Here is a 19,194-nt window from a genome sequence, read left to right on the forward strand (position 1 = left end):
TTTCTTACAAAGATCTTAGTGTAAATGTGTAATTAAGGTTGTCGATGAATTAGATGAATATTGCCTTTCTTATACACTTTCTAATTAAGTTAATAAAAAGAATAAAGATAAAAGAGTTAAAATAACCTCGAGGAACATTGACAGTAACCGCCTAAGGATCAGAATCTGAATCATCTAAGATGTGAGTAAGTTACCTATACTAAGGTTATTATTAAATAATAAATTTTAATAACATGGATTCAAAAATTTTTTTTAAATTTTTTGAATTCTTGGAAAAGAATATAACTAATTATATTCTTAAATAATATTTATAAGTATAAAAATATGAACTATAAATTAGTCAAAAATCACGTATTTAGTATTAATTTGAAGATTTAAAAAATATAAAATAATAGCAATACTTGGATTAAATGAAGTTGAATTTATCTAGATTATGATGTTTTTTCTTATGCGTTTATTGAATAATTGAATATGTCCGAAGATCGTCTTAAAAGTACTGATTGTATTATGTACCATATATTAATAGAAATCATTTTAAGTCATGTACCGATTAAATTATGTCTTTTGGCAGAAAATTAAAAAAAATGTATATGAATATTATTCACGAGAAATATATATGTTATTTGAGGTGATTAAAGATAAATTTATTTAGATTAGTAAGTTATCAAAGATAGTCATTAGATAACTGGCATAATATTTATCTAGATAAGATCATTGATGAGTAATGCCAAGATAGTATTTTATTTATAAAACGATGCACACATAAATTTAAAATACTGATTTATTAATACTAATAATGATCTTATAATTTGTTTTAAAATTTTCAATCATTCAGTATTTTTGGTAAACAATGTTCTATTACTTATACTTAAGCGTTACTACCTTGCAACTAATAAATGATTTTAATATCGTTTTCACGGATTAATGTGAATACAAAACAATATGCTCCATTTACTGTTTATTGTTCACGAACATCGAATGTAATATAATATTAAACAGTTTGAGAATTAATTTGTTATTTGTGCTATTAGAGCGGTTCCTTTAAGGGTCCAATAGCTTTCCGGAAAGTCTGTCGGTAATAATATACCAACTATAAAATTTTTCCCTTGCCCAGTAATCAAAGAAACACCTGTTCGATCGGTAGTATTATACACGGGACAATTATATCGCAAACTATTTTTATCTATGTCTATGGAAGGCATTAGTAGTATAACCGGTAATGGAGAATGCAATTCACCTGAAATAAAACGCATGATGTAAGTAGATATTACGTCTTATTATAATATTAAGCTTTACAAAAGTTGCAACAACAATACTGAATTAGTAGATACACGTATATAGTTTGACGTTCAATATGATTATAATTACCTGGAATGGCATCCACAAGACGTTTGTTGTCCAAGTCAATACGTCCGGCATCTAGAAAGAGTCCGTGGACGTAAACACCATTTTCTTGTTCTGTCAAGCCTTTGTAAACGTGTGTTTCTTCTTTCAAGCTGGCTGCATGTATGGTGGCAATTTCCTCTTGTACCAGAACAATGCTGGTAAGCTCAAAATCGAATTTCAAATTATAGACGGGTATGCTATATTTTCGAGCATGTCTTTGCAGACATCCGGTAATAAAACTTTGTGGGAAATACAAGCCGGATATCCAGTAAGAAGGAGGACTTCCAAACATTGTCCAGATCTTAAAAATTATTTTTATTTTATAATACTTACAAAGAAAATCATAAAATTATACAACTCACATTAATGAAATCTAGTCTTAGTATCAAGTCTTTGATCCAACTACCCAAAGTCTTCAACGAGGGATACGCTTTGTTCTGCCATATTGTCGGTACCTTTGAAGTTTTTCAATTTATTAAATGTTATACATTATTATTATTATTTCTATATTACAGTATTTTTCACAAATGACCAGTAAATTTCTTCTAATTCTATAGACATAATTTGTTGTCCTTCGATGGCCTCACGTAAGTCGGTTAAAGATTTGTGCACAACGTCGAGTAATGTATTAAAATGTTCGATCTCTTGCGATAAGACTCTAGATAATGGAGACAATTGTCCTTTTTCGTCAGATTTCAATATGGTTAAATGGGCTTGTTGAAAGTCTATAGAGTTAATGAGTCTTTTGGAAATGTCAATGGCCTTGTCTATAACGATTTCATCATCTGGTTTACTAGCAACACCTGTTAGTGATTTTGAGTAGACACCAACGATTGTCTGTAATATCTCTTGTGTTTCTCTAGTCTTTTAAATATAATTATTATAAGTTATTACCATTTATGTATATATAAATAAGTTTATTTTAAAATTCTAGTTTATACTTGATATACTATGTTTGCATTTATGTGCATTCCAAATATGTCTAGTTCTTCAGTTGTTGGTAGTTTATTTATAAATCCCTGATATTTATTGATGGTGGAACAGTTTTCTGTTTCTGGACAAAAGTAAATACCAGACTCAGAGTATTTATAATCTGAAATTATATTTTAAAGTCTATCAATAGATCTTTACAAGTAGTTGACAATTATTCATTCTTATTAATTACTTGACTGGAGCGCACGAGGATCAAAGAAATTTAAAAGTATTGTTTTCATAGTTCTTTGATCCCAATAATTGTTAACTCTGCCACCATAATTTATCTCGACCATGGTATATTGCAAGGCATCCCAGGGTATTTCATTTGCGGTTAAGCAGTATGTTTGTAATAAATGCATAGCGGATTCGTGGTCACTGTCAGTAAACATGTACGGTACGTTCCATCCAAGTGATCCGAATTTTTTTCTTTCTAATATGATGGCGTGGAAAAAACATAACCCAAATACCATTTTTCGCCAATCAGATCGAAAAGCTATTATAGGACCGTTTATATTATATAGTTGATAAACAAGTTAAATGGCAAAAATTTTGTGTACTAATTTTTAGTGAAATTACTATATTTACCGTTATCTTCGAAGAAATCGACATTCATACCGGCAAACATTTTTTTCATTTTTGCTCGCAAGCCTTTTGGAGATTCGTGGGTAACTTTCAAAGAATTTTGTAAGACAAAAGTAGGAAAACTTTTTGATGGCATTGAACTTAAAAACAGTCGAAAATTTTGATTGATATTCGACGGATTGTCGATCAGTTCTCGAATTAGATTTTCCATTTGAAGCATCCACGATGGCGCTAAATGACAATTCTGAAAATAACGTTAAAAATAATATAACTTACTCATATACGATATAAATACATTTTATAATATAATACATTACTTGTAAAAAAATCCAATCGCCTTTTTCTTTGCCACTTTTTATTAATTTTTCTGCAACAAGTTCCTGGCCTTGACCAAGAGACAATGCATATAGCTTGTCTATTTTTCCAAATTCTACTGAAAACTTTTGAAATGACTCAAATGGATCCGAACCTGGACTGATTATATAAATTAAAGGTACCGTAGATGACGTGTTGGTGTACAGTAAACGATGTGAAATTTCCGAACTTTCAATAAACATTTTTCCGAGTTCAGTACTAACATAATTAGAGATTGCACAAATCAATTTTTCCTCTTTAAGAGCTCTAATAATCATAAGTTTTTCAAATGGGTTCAAAATTGAATCCCAATTTATCAGGGTGTCATTATTTTTAGGATCTAAATGAATATCTTGAACGAAGTTACCAAGTTTGATTTGTATACGTTTGGTACAGTTTTCTGGAAGACTTTTAAACTTAGGAAACACTTCAGACATATAATTTACCGTTTTCCACGCGTTTTCCGACAATGATAATACTACTGGTTTCTCTGGAATGTCTATTTTCATCATATTTGTAGGCCCGTAAAGCAAAAAATTCCATTCTAAATTAGTTATTTTGCCTATTTGTAAATGTATGTTGATGCTTAGTAAGAAACTAAATATTAATTTATGATGTTCAAAAAGGCTTCTAGAAATATTCATATATACAGCCATGGTAATATCTTCGACTAGGATTGGTATTTTTACGTCGATTTTAATCGATTTGTTACTCTTTTTTATCACATTGCAAAATATCTAAAATAAATCTTGTTTGTTAAAAAGATAATATTAACATAATATATCGTTTTCAATACTTACAGATTTAAAATAGTTCAAAGAAAACTGATACATAATATTAATTTCAGACAGCTGAGCCACAACAAAATAAAGGCATGAACCTCGTTTTGCTATCGCTCGATAACGTTCTCGTGCGATATTGATGTTTTTTTCCGTTTCTTCTGCATCGATCAAACGTCCAGAAACAATAATTGATGATTCCTAAAAAATAAAAATAAAATAATAAAATATTACAAATATAAAATTAAGTACAAAACATTATATTAGATTACTTTATTATTGTTGAGTGCATCGATGAGTTCTTCATCATCTAAAATATTTCCTTCAGACATATATAGCATTTTTAACGTTTTTTCTTCCATTTCTTTTAATAAATTATTGTCATTCTTTATACTCAAATTTATTTCGGTCCTAATATTTTCCAAATCTGGCCTTTCTAATTGCACGACGTGACTGTTCAAATTAGACTTACAATTAGGTATATACTATTTTAATATAGGTACTATTATATAGTTCAAACCGCGTCGAAGTATTTAAAAATATTTTAAATTACTTACACTAATAACTGATCTTCTAAGCTCTTTTCTGTTACTATAAAATTTATTATCGTTACTTGTATCCATACATCTGGTAGGTAATGAGGATTTGACATTTTGGTCGTCATATAGAATCTAAATTTATTGTCGTATTCTACGTCAATATTACCGATTTGCATAAAAAAACGTTCATCCTATTAACAATTTATAATAATAATATTTGTATAAATTATAACTAGTATTTTTAGGATATTTTATAGAATCTAGTATTTTTTTAAAATTTTAAGAGCTGTAATATTGGTAAATATTTGTTGACGATATGGATAAAATATATAATAAATGTATAAAGTACATTTGATAGTAAATCCATCCATTTATGAGGATCAATGTTATAGAATAATTTTATTATTTTCTAACAAATCATTCACTAATTACATTTCAAATTTCTTGCAGGTTCTGAGATAATTCAATATGATAGGTTAGAGATAATGATATTTTAAGAATTTTCTAGATCGGAGCGAAAAATAAAATATGGTGATATATTTTGAATTAATTAATTTTGATTGTATCAATAATTACTCGTAAAAACGTGACGTTCTCTAGCACGGGCCTGAGTGCTGGGATTATGTGCTCATCAATGCCTTCGATCAACACAGTGTATCCCAGTCTGACTGCGTCGATAATCACGTTCATTAAGTTTTCAGAGGAATCCGTACCTCTGCATATTCTCAGAGAATTGTCTGCTTCTAAATCCTTGATCCATTTGTTTCCTTGTTCTTGAGGGTCTATCATCAACGGCCAACGACTTGCTCTCGTCGCAATTATCATGTTATCCGTCGACACCGAATCCTGGGGTAGTCCGTAGACATTCCATGATCGCAACTCAGAAGGATCGAGCAATACATAGCTCAGAGAATAATTTGGCGAATGTCGTACACTATGTTGTGTTAACTCCTTTAACCAAGAAAGGGTTATCTCTTTACGATATTCATCCGTAAATGGTCCCAGATAGGTGATACTTCCGGCTGCTATTATTATGTCTCCAGTTATAGTCAAAAGACGTCGAGAGTATGTCTGTAACAATAAAACGTGTCTAGAAATCTAGGGTTAAATAATTATATGTTAACCGCGTGAAAAATATACTTTTAAATTGTTTTCCCATCTCTGTTGTTCATCACTTAGAGCTGCAACTAGTAAGTCTGATTGGCTTAAACGCGATTGTGTTCTTTCTATGTTTAACTCCAATTTGTTTTTTTCTGAAACGCTCATATCATAAATGCCTTCGAGTTTTTGTAGGCGTTCTTCTGCATCAGCTAACATTTTTTGTTTTGTTCTCAGCTCTTTTAACACAACATTGAGTTCATCTTCGGCTTCTTGTTGTCTAGAAAAAGGTAGCTATATTAGTTATTTACAATTATATAAAAAGCCTCAAGTTATTTTGCAAAATAAATAAAATTAACAATAGTTGTGATTATAACACCATATTACGCCAATATTTTAATACTTTATTTTTAGTTCGTTACTTGCATTAGAAACATTCTTAAATTAAAAAATGTAATGTACAATATAATTTATACAAATTTTTTTTAAATATTTACACGAATTATAATTAATGCTATAGATGTTATGATTAAATCAAAAATTATGTAGTAACATAATATAAATTCGGATTTTAAAAATTATTACTATTATTTATTGATTTCTATGCAACTTTTAAATATTTATAAAATATTCAATTAAAAAACATATAACAATATTTTAATAATAAGTATATTTTGTATAATGATATAATCATGACTCATCAGTCATTATTATTAATAAATGTGTGCTTAAATTTTCATACGTTTAGTCAACAATCACCACTGGAAATATATCTTATTTGGCCAATCTCTATAAATTTTTAATACCATTTTTCATAACACTTAAGTGATAGTTTATTAATGATGGATTAATGATATTAAGAATAATATAATATTTATTTTTCTTGTAGTGATTATACGATAATTAACATGTAAAAATTGTTAAATATTGAGTGTTTAAGTAATATAAAATAACAATTAAAATTAAAAGCTAATTTTTACTTCTTTCTTTTGGGTTCTACTATTCGATATACTAGAGAGTAACTGTGAACAGCTCGAACCCACATGCACATCGATTTGGCCACTTTTGATTGAGTTGCTACTTTTTGTGGATTGAAATCCGGATCTTCGATATAAGGCTTAAGTTGATTGATCATTTTGTCGGATATGTTGTCTGTATCATATTCTTGTAGAGCTTTTAGAAAATTTGTATCTCCTAGTAAAGTTTTAGCTGAAGTCCAATCGGTTCTAAAGAAAAATATTTATCAGTAAAATTATCATAGCTTTTAAAAATTATCTATGAATCAGTTTCACTATGTTGAAAAATTTACCACCGTGGAAAAATGTTTTGGTGTTTTTATTACCCTTATTTACACTCTTAGTATAATTACTGCAACAATTATTAAAGAAATTATAACTACATTGCTATAAACATATTTATTTATTTAAAATTTTTTTGTAGTTTCTATTCTTAATTAATTATCTATAAAAAGATGTTACTAAAAATAGCATTCCTTAAAAATGTTGTAATCCAAGAAAATTATTTTTTTATTATGACTAAGTTATAGACTAGTTATGTACTATATTTATCTTTAGATTGTTTACTTTTTTCCAAATAATAAACACACTGCTTCCATGACATTTTGAACGAGCTTATGTGGCTTGCTCAACATCCGAAGCTCGTTTATATCATTTTTGTTAAGTGATTCTAAAGCCGATTTGGCTGTTTCCATCGCTGGCATGGCCAAAGTAAGGTCCTTTTGCGCGTCTTCGGCTATTTCCTGTGCAACTGAAGCTTTCATTTTCGCCGCTGTTTCTTCAACTAGTACTATTTTACGGACCTTATCTACGCTTGCTTTTTCTTTTGTTAGGCCTTCCATCAGTTTTGAAGTAGCTTCATTTTTTTCCATCAGTGCCGGTGACATTGATTTTAATTTTGTTTTCATATCTCCCACCATATCGAATGTCTCGTACAACTTGCGCAAACCATATGAAATTCGGTCAGAATTATTTTTAATTTTTTCAGTTTGGGATCCATGCATTTTCACGTATAACTTCAGAAATTCCATATAACTTTTGAGCGTTACGTAGCAGTGCCTCGCCGTTTGCTTGCGAAACTTTTCAGTCACCCGACTGATTGTCAAGTGCATGTTGTAACAGATGTCCGTTAAATTATCTAATAGGTTAAGGTTATCTGATTGTCTAAAAGCTACTTCTAAGTTTTTATGGGCCACAGACAAAAGAGCTTCGGTCGGCCAATCGTCAAACCAATCTATTGTTGTATTATAAACCAATGAAGGAAATAGCTGGCATCTTCGTCTAAGTGTATCGCCGATTGAGCTCATGGACACCACGAGATGGAGTTTAGAGCGTACGCGCTGTATAAAAAATCTGAATATCACTTCTTTATTTGCATCATCAATTTCCAAATCTACTGCTGCCGGCCGGCAAGCAGTTATCACCTTCTCCAAAGCTTCATTTTTAAATAAGTCTGGCACTTCTCCTTGAATTGATATTATAAATTATGAAATACATATTGTTAATAAATAATAACTAATTATATTATTAATTTTAGTATTTTGATTGAACTAAACATTGATTTACCTGAGCTTAAAATATTATTTATATCTTCTAAAAATTCTTCTTGAACTATCTGATTGTCTGTAAATAAAAATGTGGTATCTTCAAATTTCACTCCAGTGTTGTGATAAAGATTTACTAAGTCTTCACGAAAATCAGTATGATTATATGATTTTGTTAATTCAATTTGAAAACATCTGAGTATGTAAAATTACGTTAATTAAATTTTAATTTTAGTTTAGATATCAATATTTCGTATTTATAACTTTTATAACTATAAAATATACTTACTTATAAGCGTTAAGGTATGAAGATAATTTAGTCAACGATTGTTTTCCTATTCCATTAACTCCGATTAATAAAGCGTTTCCCCTTTCGGATCTCAATATCCTCGCGATACGCGTGATATGTTCAATAGCATCCATAAAAAATATAATTTCTATGTCTTTATTATAAGCTATATTAAAATCTGTTAAGTTTTTGATCAATATGGTTTTTAATTTATCAATATCTATTATTTCTTTGTAAATCCGGCTTTCTCTTGAATCTGGGTTCATGAAATCACCATATAACAACACTGGAGGACGTGATGAATCCTTATCTGTATATTTAAAAATGTCTAACACAGAAGTGTTAAAAATACGTTCGCACACGTTTTGAAGAAGATCAAAGAAATACGATCTGTCTTTTTGGCAAATTAAACGATCGTGATATACACGCAATGTTTCGTGATACCATAGTCTACGTGAAAATAAAATACGACATTATATCAATAAATATTATTCTTAAATTAAAAAATTTTAGTGATTAAACGTATATGCGCTGTGAGATACGAGTCATTTATTTTATATTTTAACATAAATAATCAACTCTGAAAAAAATTTACTGTTTCAGGGATCATTGATTTATTTTATTCTTGTATCTTTCGTAATTTCTTCGTAATCAATATTAAAGATTTAGATTTTTAGAATTTTAATGTTTAAGATATTTTGAAAATTAATTTTCTAATTTTGAATCCATAAGGGAGTGAACATCTAATAATATTTTGTGCAATTAATTCATAATTCTGAGTTATGACCACTGAAATATATATATAGGTACCTGTATAAATTTATTCGATCCGTTATTGTGTCGAAATTGGCTTGCAAGACTCCTTGTATGGTCTTTGACAAATCTTTAAGATTAAATAGGTAGTGTGACTTGGCCGGAATCGGTAACAAATCTTCTGAAATACGTAAATATATTTCGACGCTGGCTTGCACTATTTCAGGACTAGAATTAGCTATATTTGGAGGAAAATCATCGAGAAACCCGTTTAAAATGGGTGTGAATATAGTTTTCATGGCATTTTCACTAGTAGTGGGCATGAAAATTACTGAAAAATGTCTTGTGAATCTTGGAGTTAATAGATTTCGTCCTCCCCGTGGAGCTGCGCAGATGGTGCACAAAATCACATTCTCTATATCATTCCAATCTAGTTTATCTCTATCGTAAATGCCACCAGAGTCTAAAAGTTGTCGTAGTAGTTCAATAGGAGGTTGAGCACCGTAAACTTCGGGTATCGGCATGTTGACGTCATCGATGAAAAACACTAAACGTTTATTTACTGGTGCACTGAAACAGTTTCGTTTTTTCTTCACTAATTTTGATTCCAATACTATTTGAGTTCTTTTACTATTGGTATACGCAGAAAAATTGACCATTGCAGACGTCCAATTACCCGTAGATATTAAGTTTTGCATTATTAAATTTGCTACCGAAGTCTTACCTACACCTAAAATTATAGTACAATTATGGCAGTACGTATAAAAATAATTTATAACTTACTTTCATTTAACTATTTTTACGAACCTGTTGTTCCAGTCAACATCACTGGTTGATTCATTTGTACTATTCTTTGCACAATATATGTATACCGGATGCTATCTACTGTAGGCACTATTAACTCATGATAAGGAATATTTTTCTTGTACACAAAATCTTGGACAATGGTATTCCAATTTTCAAACTTATTTTTTTCTGTGTTTAGGTATACGTCAAATAATTCCATTTCAGGTAGAATACCATACTTAGATTTGTCTGTAAATTGATTGAAAACAAAATTTTCGAATTTTATTTGAGAAGAATCGATTAAATTTGATCCCAGAGACCACAAATAAGAAAATATAAATGATTGACTAATAAATTGTTGGACTTTGGAAATTTCCGTTGATACATCAAAACTAGTTGGCTCAGTTAATAGAGACTCTAGAATAGTACACAGCATAGTTGCTTTACTGATTTCAACCTGAAACAAAGTATAATGAAAATATAAAATCTTTTTTTCTAATAGTTTTTTTTTTTTTTTTTTTTAAGATTAATAAGTGGAAGTAAAAAATACCTGTTTGATAGGAGCCAAGCAATATTTGTTAATAAATGAAAAACCTTCGTTAACATAAGTTTTAAATAGTAATTCTAAATAATTTTTTAACTTTGTACTACTTTTAATTATGTCATTTTGTAATCTATTTATCCACGAATGTACATATGGTAACCACCCTACATCCGATGTGTCTATATAAACAACTCCACATCTACTAACTGTGGCGGGCGACGCTTGTGATAAGTCACAAACTTCAAAAAATATTCTAACCTGTAAATTATTGATTTTACATTAATCTATAAAATATTAATATTGAGCAGATAATTTAGAATATAAAATTCTTACCCAAGAACTTAGTTTTATGCGTTCAGAATTGGCTAGACACAAAATCTTGCTATCATCAAGTGCGGAATTAAGATTTTCGATCCAAATTGCATCTACGGGGCCGTCACATACCACCCATTGAAATTCTTCCTTTTCTACTTGAACTGTTTTTCTAATAATTTTTCCAAGCAATCCATCCCTCCATTTCATTGTTAAGAGGTCTAGATGGCCATAAAGTTCGTTCATAGAAATCGCTTTAGGATTCAGACGGTATATGTTTACTGGTTTATAATGTCGGTTTTCTATTTTCTTATTGTAAAGTTCTGTTAATGTTTTACTAAGTATTTTTAAAATTGTAGTCTTTCCACTTCCAGTTGGACCAACAGTTATGATACCATGTCGGATAATCATTGTCTGCAATAAGTGTATAACTTTTATACAAATGCACTCTATAATTTGATAGCCTTCATTTTTCATCACGCTAGTGACAGTCGATAGGAATATTTCATAGTTGTATTCTGGTAAGAGAACTCCGGGAAATAGATCATTTAATAATTCCTAAAGTTTAAACTATGTAAATATTTTGTATTATAGTTTAAATGTTATTGAAAATTGAATTACATACTTGAAATAGTATGGCGTCATCTCTTAGCAATTTTGGTATATTACTATCTTTTAGCGCTTTGATTAAAATTACATTTTCTTCAACAATAGGATTTTCACGTCTTAACGAACCTGCTGTCAACAAAACGCTTTTTATAGCTCTAAAATAATACAAAATAGTCGTTTAATTAAAATATAATATAAGGTGGAAAACAATTACAGATTACCTCATTCCAAAACCGTAGTGTTTCTTAATGGAAAGCTGTTCGTTACACAATTGGTACATTTTCACTATTTTATGAGACAGTATTTTTGATGACTGAAACCCTTCAGAATACAATATAACTTCGGCAATTAAACTATAGTCTGGTATCATCATTGATACAGGTCTAAACAGTGCTTGTAGATTATCCGGTAATTCACTTCGTCCCACATATTCTGGATTTATTGTTATAAATACTGCACATGTCCTGATAAATCTAATCTCTCGACCTTCAAATGTGAACTTATTAGCATTAGTCAGTTTTGCGTTCGTGATAGTAATTAGCTGTTGCGCGATGACCGATAGCACTTCGATCCCTATTCGGTCGAATTCGTCAAAACAACACCACACTCCCGATTGTGCTAAGCCTGAAAAAAATCTGCCTATCGTCTAAATAAAGGAGAAGAATCATAAATATATACATATATTTTTTAGATTAGTGTATTTATTTTAATCTAACGTATATCTACACCTTATAATTTAATCCATTAGAACAATTGAATACGATACATTGTGTAGCTAATGCTTTGGCAAGGTCCTTGGCAGTTTCAGTCTTTCCGGTACTTGTAGGTCCAGACAGTGCACATCCTAGACTTAATTGAAGCGCACCCATCAAGCATAAGTAGCATCGGTCAGTTAACGGTGTTATCACTAATCGAGGAGAGGAACCCAGATATTCAAATGCGTACAACCAACGAGTGTTGATAGAGTACGCGACACAACCGTCTAGGTTATCCCAATAGTAACGAAGCTGTTTCAACCATTCAAAGTGCGCGTCGCTATTAATTTTTTGGACGACCATAGTAGATATCACATCCCTCGCATGAACATCAACTGTGATCAATGCTCGTACTCCAGAACATTGGAGTTTGGTCAAATTTCCTAGACGAACCATAGCTGCTAAATTATTCAGGTCCTAATACAAAAATCCTTCATTATTATGATAACAATTGTAACCCTAACGCAGATTTTAATATGATTTTGTGGTAGAAATACTTAATTTAAAACATTTTTGTTCAAATTTGACTAATGATTCTTGTACGTTGGATTTAAGTTCAAGGATTAAGTGTACGTCACGACACCATATTATCTGTGATACCACAATGACTAGCTGAAAAAATAACTTGTTTCAAATTTCAGTACCAAAAATATTACTCAAATTTTCACCTGGTCGGCATGCAATAATACCCATTTTTCTCTTGGAGTTTCGTTATAATTTTCTATGGCTATTAACATGAGACATCGAAGTGTATTTACCATTTCCTTTTCTACCCTGGATAGCCAAAATTCAACGTTACCAGTGGCTTTAATCGGTGATACAAATTTGACGATTTCTCTTTCTGGAGATATCATGGCAACAACGTCTGTAGACGCATTATATTTTCCTTTAATTACAGATTGTAACTGCTTTTCTTCGTCGTTTTCATTTTTAAATTTAATTCGCCAAATAGCTTCAAAACATTTGTTCATGTATGGTTGTACAACTTTAGGATTTCGAACTTGAGCGATTATTTCTAATAGTTCGTCGTTCGCCAAGAAATAGAATCGTGGAAACACAACTCTTTTAGATTCTAAATATGCTTCTAAATATAACAATATTTGTTCTAATTGTTGATTGTTTTTTATAAGAGTTTTTAATAGATCGGTTTCAGTACATATGCTTAATGCTAAAGGATTTTTTACAGCCTTTTGCATTATACTATTCCATGAATTATTTACTTGATTAAATAATTTGGCTTCATTCGGAAGTTGTCTTTGTATATCTGGAGCAGCGAATATCGATTCTAAATAGATCCAATTATTTTGGCACAAAATCCATTCTATCTATACACAAAATTTTGTCCAAAAATAATTTATTTTAATTTTATGTTATATATAATTATAGGATGACTTACTAAAATGTCATTCATAATGGTCATAGAATTTATCCACTCTTCAACTTTTGATTTAATCATCATTATGTTTTTTGATGAAATGAGAGTATTTAAGTTTATATTTGTTTCTTCTAATGTTAACTGAACTTCTTCTAACGAACCTAGTATAAAAATATCGTTAGTATTTTTGTAGGGAAGTACAATTAAATTTACAATTTTCCAAGAATCTTCAACTTTCTTCAACATTGCCTCTAAAGTAGCTTCAGAACTTGCCTGCATTGAAATATTTATTATTTCAGAACCGTATTTGAAAGCGCCTAACTTTTCGAGCATAATAAGAGTAAGAAATTGATTAGTCGGAAATGTTGTTCCAAGTATATGCTCAATTTTAATCCAATGATGGTTCTTAAGATTTGGATTTCTTAACATTGTTATGATCGACATTTTTTCTTTGAATGACTGTACTTTTTTGTCGATAAGATCAACAAGCTTACACGCAGGAATACTTTTTTTGAATTGCTTTACATATTCTAAATTTAATGCTAAGAATGAGTTCATTTGTTCTACTTCTAAATTATGAAAATTGTCTTCTTCCCAAATAGACATTTTTTTTTCCCATTCATCTAAGCTATCCCATAGTAAAATTCTGAGTTTTACAGCTTCACTTGCATCGCTTAGAATATCAAACTTGGTTATTTCCACTTGAAAGAAACGTTGATAAGACTCATATAAAATCGATTCTTCTTGGTGTTCTGCTAATCGGTTATTAAGCTTAGATAAAGTTAATTTTACTTCCTCTTTATTAGTGTTAATATCAGTTAACGATAAATCCTAAAAAAAAAAAAAAAAAAAATAACATATGATACTAAATATATTTTTATTTATTTACAATATTGGACAAATACTATTCAAATATCTCATAAAAACAGTATTTCTTAACTGATGTGAAAATGTATTGTACTTAGTTTATAGTAATAGTTTATTATTTGTAACATAACAATTAATGTTAAAAATAAAACATTTAATTTTAGTTCTATTAACTATAAAAAATTTCTTAATAAATTATTTTAAATATTTTCAAAAATATTTTTAAATTATTCGAATTTAAATATGTAAATTTATAAATGATTACATTGGCCTCGGTATTTATTTGTTCTAAATCTTGAATCATATTTTTTATATGAATATCAATTTTTTTGACGAATTCTCCAATGAGTTTGTCTTGTTCGTTGTTAATATCATCAAACGCTGTTTGTAAAGTAGTTAGTGTATCTACAAATTTCTGTAAATAAATTCTGTATAAAAATTGTGTATTATTATTATTAAACTACAAATTACGAAATTATAATAATACTATTAACATTATAATTGTCAACATCCTCATCAGGAACGGCCACTTCAAATTTTTCGGCCAAGTTATAAAGTTCTCGGATGTAATTTTGATTTTTATTTATTTCATTTAACTGGAATATTAAATCATGTTAAGGTAAATTGTTGTGTTAAGTGTAATTGTAGTGTGTAGGTAATATTATTACATAGTTCAAACACAAACCCTTATAGAAAATTTTTCCAAGAACTTTTTATAATCTACATATTGTGCAGCAGTAGATGGTGAGGTGTGAAGGTACTTGAGCGAATCATTTATTTCGTTTGACAGTTCACTCACTAACCGTTTTCCTGCTCTAAATAAATATTTTTAATTTCTATTTTATGATAAAATAGTTTTTCTGTATACGGTTTTAATACGATTTTGCACATACTTTACAAGCGTTTTTTCCACTAGATCTAATAAATATTCGCATGTAGGTTTAGCAACATTTTTCAAAAGATGTAATTTTAAATGAAACATTCCCAAAATATGTGTAGTCTTTATTTTATCTACGTCGTTTATTTGTTGTTTGTATTTCTCTAACATTTTTTGAAAATTATTTATGCCTAAGAAAATAAAACGATAGGTATATTTCCGCGCGATGAATGGTGAATTTCATGCATGTATACTCAAGTGATAAAATACTTACTGGTTTCATTTACGATACTTCCTTGATCGATGTCTTCGTTTTCCCTGTAAATAATGTAAACATATTCCAGACGTGTCAAGTACATGTGTACCGCCTTAAAATTTGTAGTGAAATAATTCAATATCTTTTCCGCGGAGCTCTGATACGCACTGTCAGTTTCAAATACAAATTGCAGTGATGGTCCGTTGCCGCATACTCGATCATTCTGATTACCGCAAATCGACGGGCTAAAATTTTTATTGTGATCGATCAAGTTTTCAGTTTTCATTAAACAGGCACTTATAGTTTTAGTTTCCTATGCAGTTAGTACAGTAACAAAAATTACTTTTCTATCTACTTAATTGTTACAAAACATCAATTTATTTTTTTGTGTTATTTTCTCACATTTTTACTCCATACGTTATATTTTAAATATTATGAATAAATATTTATTTATACAGAATTATGTATTAACAACTGATTATGTATATGTGAAATTAGTCAAATATTCTCTATGAAACTTAATATTATGCTAACATTTTCATCATGAATTACATTTATTTTCACTTTGACAATACGTAATAAATAATTCTTAGTAAATATAACGTTTAATTTGTTTTATATATAATTTAGATAGCATATAAAAATAATGTGTTAATTTCGGAAAGAAAATAATTTGAAAAGCATTAAGTTATTTCTTTTATTTGGTATTTGCATTTATTTTCTATTGTCAAGTGTTATTGCAATATCGAAATAAAAGCAAAATAGCTATTGAAAATAATATCCCAAAAATAATATATTATTTAAAAATAGAAAAATATTTGAATAAGACAAATACAATTACATACACAAAACATTAAATATTCCAAAATATATAGTAGATATATGTACTAGCTACTAGCTAGTATAGCTAGTATAGTTATGACTAAGGCTCGAAACTTGATAGCTTGAAAATATTTAAACGTTATTTTCAGAATAAATTATAACTTATAACGTTATGTGAAACAAATTTTATGTTCTTAAAAAGTATCAGAAATACACATGAACGCATTTATTGGTCTTGGTGTATAAATGTATAATATTATTATTATTTTTATTTTCTCTAAATATTTTGTAGTTATTTATTAACAGATATTATGAGTATCAATGACGATACTTTCAAAATATTTAAAATTTGGTGTATTAAATGTTGATAAAATTAAAATATGATTTAAAATTGAATAATACAACCTATAAGATCTATTTTTTATGGCATACATTAGGAACAATGTATTGTGCCACGAATGATTTCAATCCCATACAATCGAATTGGTTGCAAATAAATGGACCAATAATCACCTAATAATTAATACATTTAAAACACGAATCACATAAAAATAGTGTTAGAATTGTTTAGTTAAAAGTAATGATTACATAAGTACTCTTTTGATTTTTAAAATGTTTGTAAATTTATTTTCAATTATTCGGATTCCGCGTAACGAAATGAGTAAGTAACACGCATGTAATGTATTATAGAGTTATAAATTATAACTATTTGTTAAAATCAGTTTACACAACACTACATGATGGTGTATGTGTGTATTTACTGTTTAGAACTCACATTGCGAAATCATTGAATTCCATGTCGTCTAGAAGCGGAGGAACGTGGGTGATAACGATCCATTTCCAGTTTTCCATTAGAAACGACACGTAAACGATGAAATCGTTTTGTGTTTTATCGAACTCGATACCATTTTTCGTTAAAAAGGCCTCTAATACAAATAACGGTGACTGCGCATTGGAAGTATATAATATATTGTTTACATAGAAAACGACGATTATAATGTTATTGTTTTATTACGATGGACTAAACCGGATATACAATTATTCTCACTTTGGGATCGTCCGAAGACCTGTCATTTTCCAGTGCGTTATCGACGTTGTCCTTGTCGCAGCCATTCAGTTGATACGATTCGCCGGAAACGTACTTGTAGTGTCTGCGTACATCCGCTTCAAAATTAATGATCTGATTTCTGGCTATCGTGTGGAGATGTGATTGCAACTGGAAATCAACCAACGCGATGAACCGGCATATCCTCTGGCAGCATTTCAGTTTAGATCTTTGTTTTACGAATGGCATCGTATAGCTGGTGATACCACTACCACCACCATTGCAGCGGGACTGTGCTATACGCGAGGTCTTTATGACGCGAAATTCCGAGTCGTCCACACTAAATCCGCACTCGGCCAGGGCGCTGGAACACGCGGCTAACACTAAGCTTTTAACCGCTAAGCGTAGATCCCGCAAGTTTCTGATGGCCACCTCGGTGCTATTTTCCTATAGAAGAATATTGATAAAAAAAATATATAATTCAAATTCTGAATTGTTTTAATTAATGACGTTATATATATATGTGTGTGTGTGTGTGTTTATACATATATAATACCCCGGGTTAATAAGATTATAATATGTTAGTATGTAATTTATAAAAATAAAAAAATGTTTTTAAGATCAATTAGCTAGTTAATACTAAAAGAAAGGGCGTTGTTAAAAATATTAGAATAATTGAGAAAAACCAACAAAAATTAACAAATATTGGATACATATAATCACAAAACCAGTTTTAACAAAATTATAGATTAGTGGTTTAGTTATAATAATTCCAAAGGGAACAACTGTAGAAATTTGATAATTTCACTAAATAATTTTATAATAGTTTTTAATTTATTTTTAAATTTATTTAATAATTTTGTAATACTTATAAATAGTTGACATTTTAGATTTTTTTACTTTTTTTCTTGATTTTAGTTGTTAAAATTTATATTTTACATAATTATTTTGTCAATTTATTTTCTTACTCAAAAAGCTTGAAAGCTTAGTTAATGATTTCTTATAAGTTATTTTTACTCCAAATGTTAAATTACTTAATTTTACACTTGGTTTAAGTTAAAATTTGGTAAAAGTTAATGTTTAAAAGAAAAATTATAATTTTGGTATTTTGGTTGTAATTAAGAAAATATAAATTGTATGAACATGAAACTTTTTACTATTATAAAGTTAAGACCCAAAATACAATAGAGGAACTTTCTTATTTCTTTTTTTTAATTGTTTGACTTATATACCAGAGTAAAAACAATATTTTATTTTTCTAACCCTTATTTTCACACGAATTTTAATTTATTCGATATTTTATGCAAAAAAATATAATATGCTTTACATATTTAGAATGGATTAATATGCATATAAATGAAAATTTATTTAGTATTCTAAATACAATATTAATGATTATCGAATTTTGTTTGAAATAACATTTTAAATTTTAAAAGTTTTTTTAAACAGTAATAATTACCTACTCATAAAAGTATTTTTAGGTACACTTATACCTACTAGACGACAGAAAAACTTCTCCTATTTTAATTTTTATTCCGATGCTATTTATTTATTATTGATTAAAAATTTCAATTAATTTCACTAAAACGTATGAATGTAAATAGTAGGAAAACTATTTTCAAATACCTACA

At 29.0% G+C, this 19,194-nt stretch overlaps 1 protein-coding gene across 1 annotated transcript; it reads right to left on the reverse strand.

Annotated features, from left to right (window-relative positions):
• Positions 1 to 848: 848 nt before the first annotated feature.
• On the reverse strand, positions 849 to 12,717 carry LOC112603281 (dynein heavy chain 6, axonemal-like). The gene is made up of 24 exons (XM_025351791.1): positions 12,295 to 12,717; positions 11,788 to 12,212; positions 11,583 to 11,721; positions 10,979 to 11,515; positions 10,652 to 10,903; positions 10,123 to 10,558; positions 9,373 to 10,045; positions 8,563 to 9,012; positions 8,296 to 8,468; positions 7,297 to 8,194; positions 6,694 to 6,939; positions 5,756 to 5,993; positions 5,192 to 5,686; positions 4,634 to 4,806; positions 4,349 to 4,529; positions 4,098 to 4,277; positions 3,261 to 4,034; positions 2,947 to 3,187; positions 2,552 to 2,854; positions 2,328 to 2,479; positions 1,900 to 2,250; positions 1,749 to 1,841; positions 1,369 to 1,687; positions 849 to 1,237 (listed from the first exon to the last, which is right to left on the reverse strand). The coding sequence occupies exons 1-24, from the start codon at positions 12,715 to 12,717 to the stop codon at positions 1,008 to 1,010; spliced, it is 8,382 nt and encodes a 2,793-aa protein (XP_025207576.1). The 3' UTR covers positions 849 to 1,007.
• Positions 12,718 to 19,194: the final 6,477 nt, after the last annotated feature.

Source organism: Melanaphis sacchari, unplaced genomic scaffold (genome assembly GCF_002803265.2).
Source record: "Melanaphis sacchari strain LSU unplaced genomic scaffold, SCAv2.0 Contig9_pilon_pilon, whole genome shotgun sequence".
In the NCBI taxonomy this organism is placed as follows: Eukaryota; Metazoa; Arthropoda; class Insecta; order Hemiptera; family Aphididae; genus Melanaphis; species Melanaphis sacchari.

Bases quoted from the DNA above. Each gene is read 5' to 3' on its own strand.
- LOC112603281 (XM_025351791.1), bottom strand. From the start codon at position 12,717: ATGGTTCGTCTAGGAAATTTGACCAAACTCCAATGTTCTGGAGTACGA. The intron at 5,994-6,693 runs GTAAAAATTAGC...ACCTTTTTCTAG, and splicing joins GTAGAACCCAAAAGAAAGAA to ACAACAAGAAGCCGAAGATG. The intron at 2,855-2,946 runs GTAAATATAGTA...GTCCTATAATAG, and splicing joins CGATTTCTTCGAAGATAACG to CTTTTCGATCTGATTGGCGA.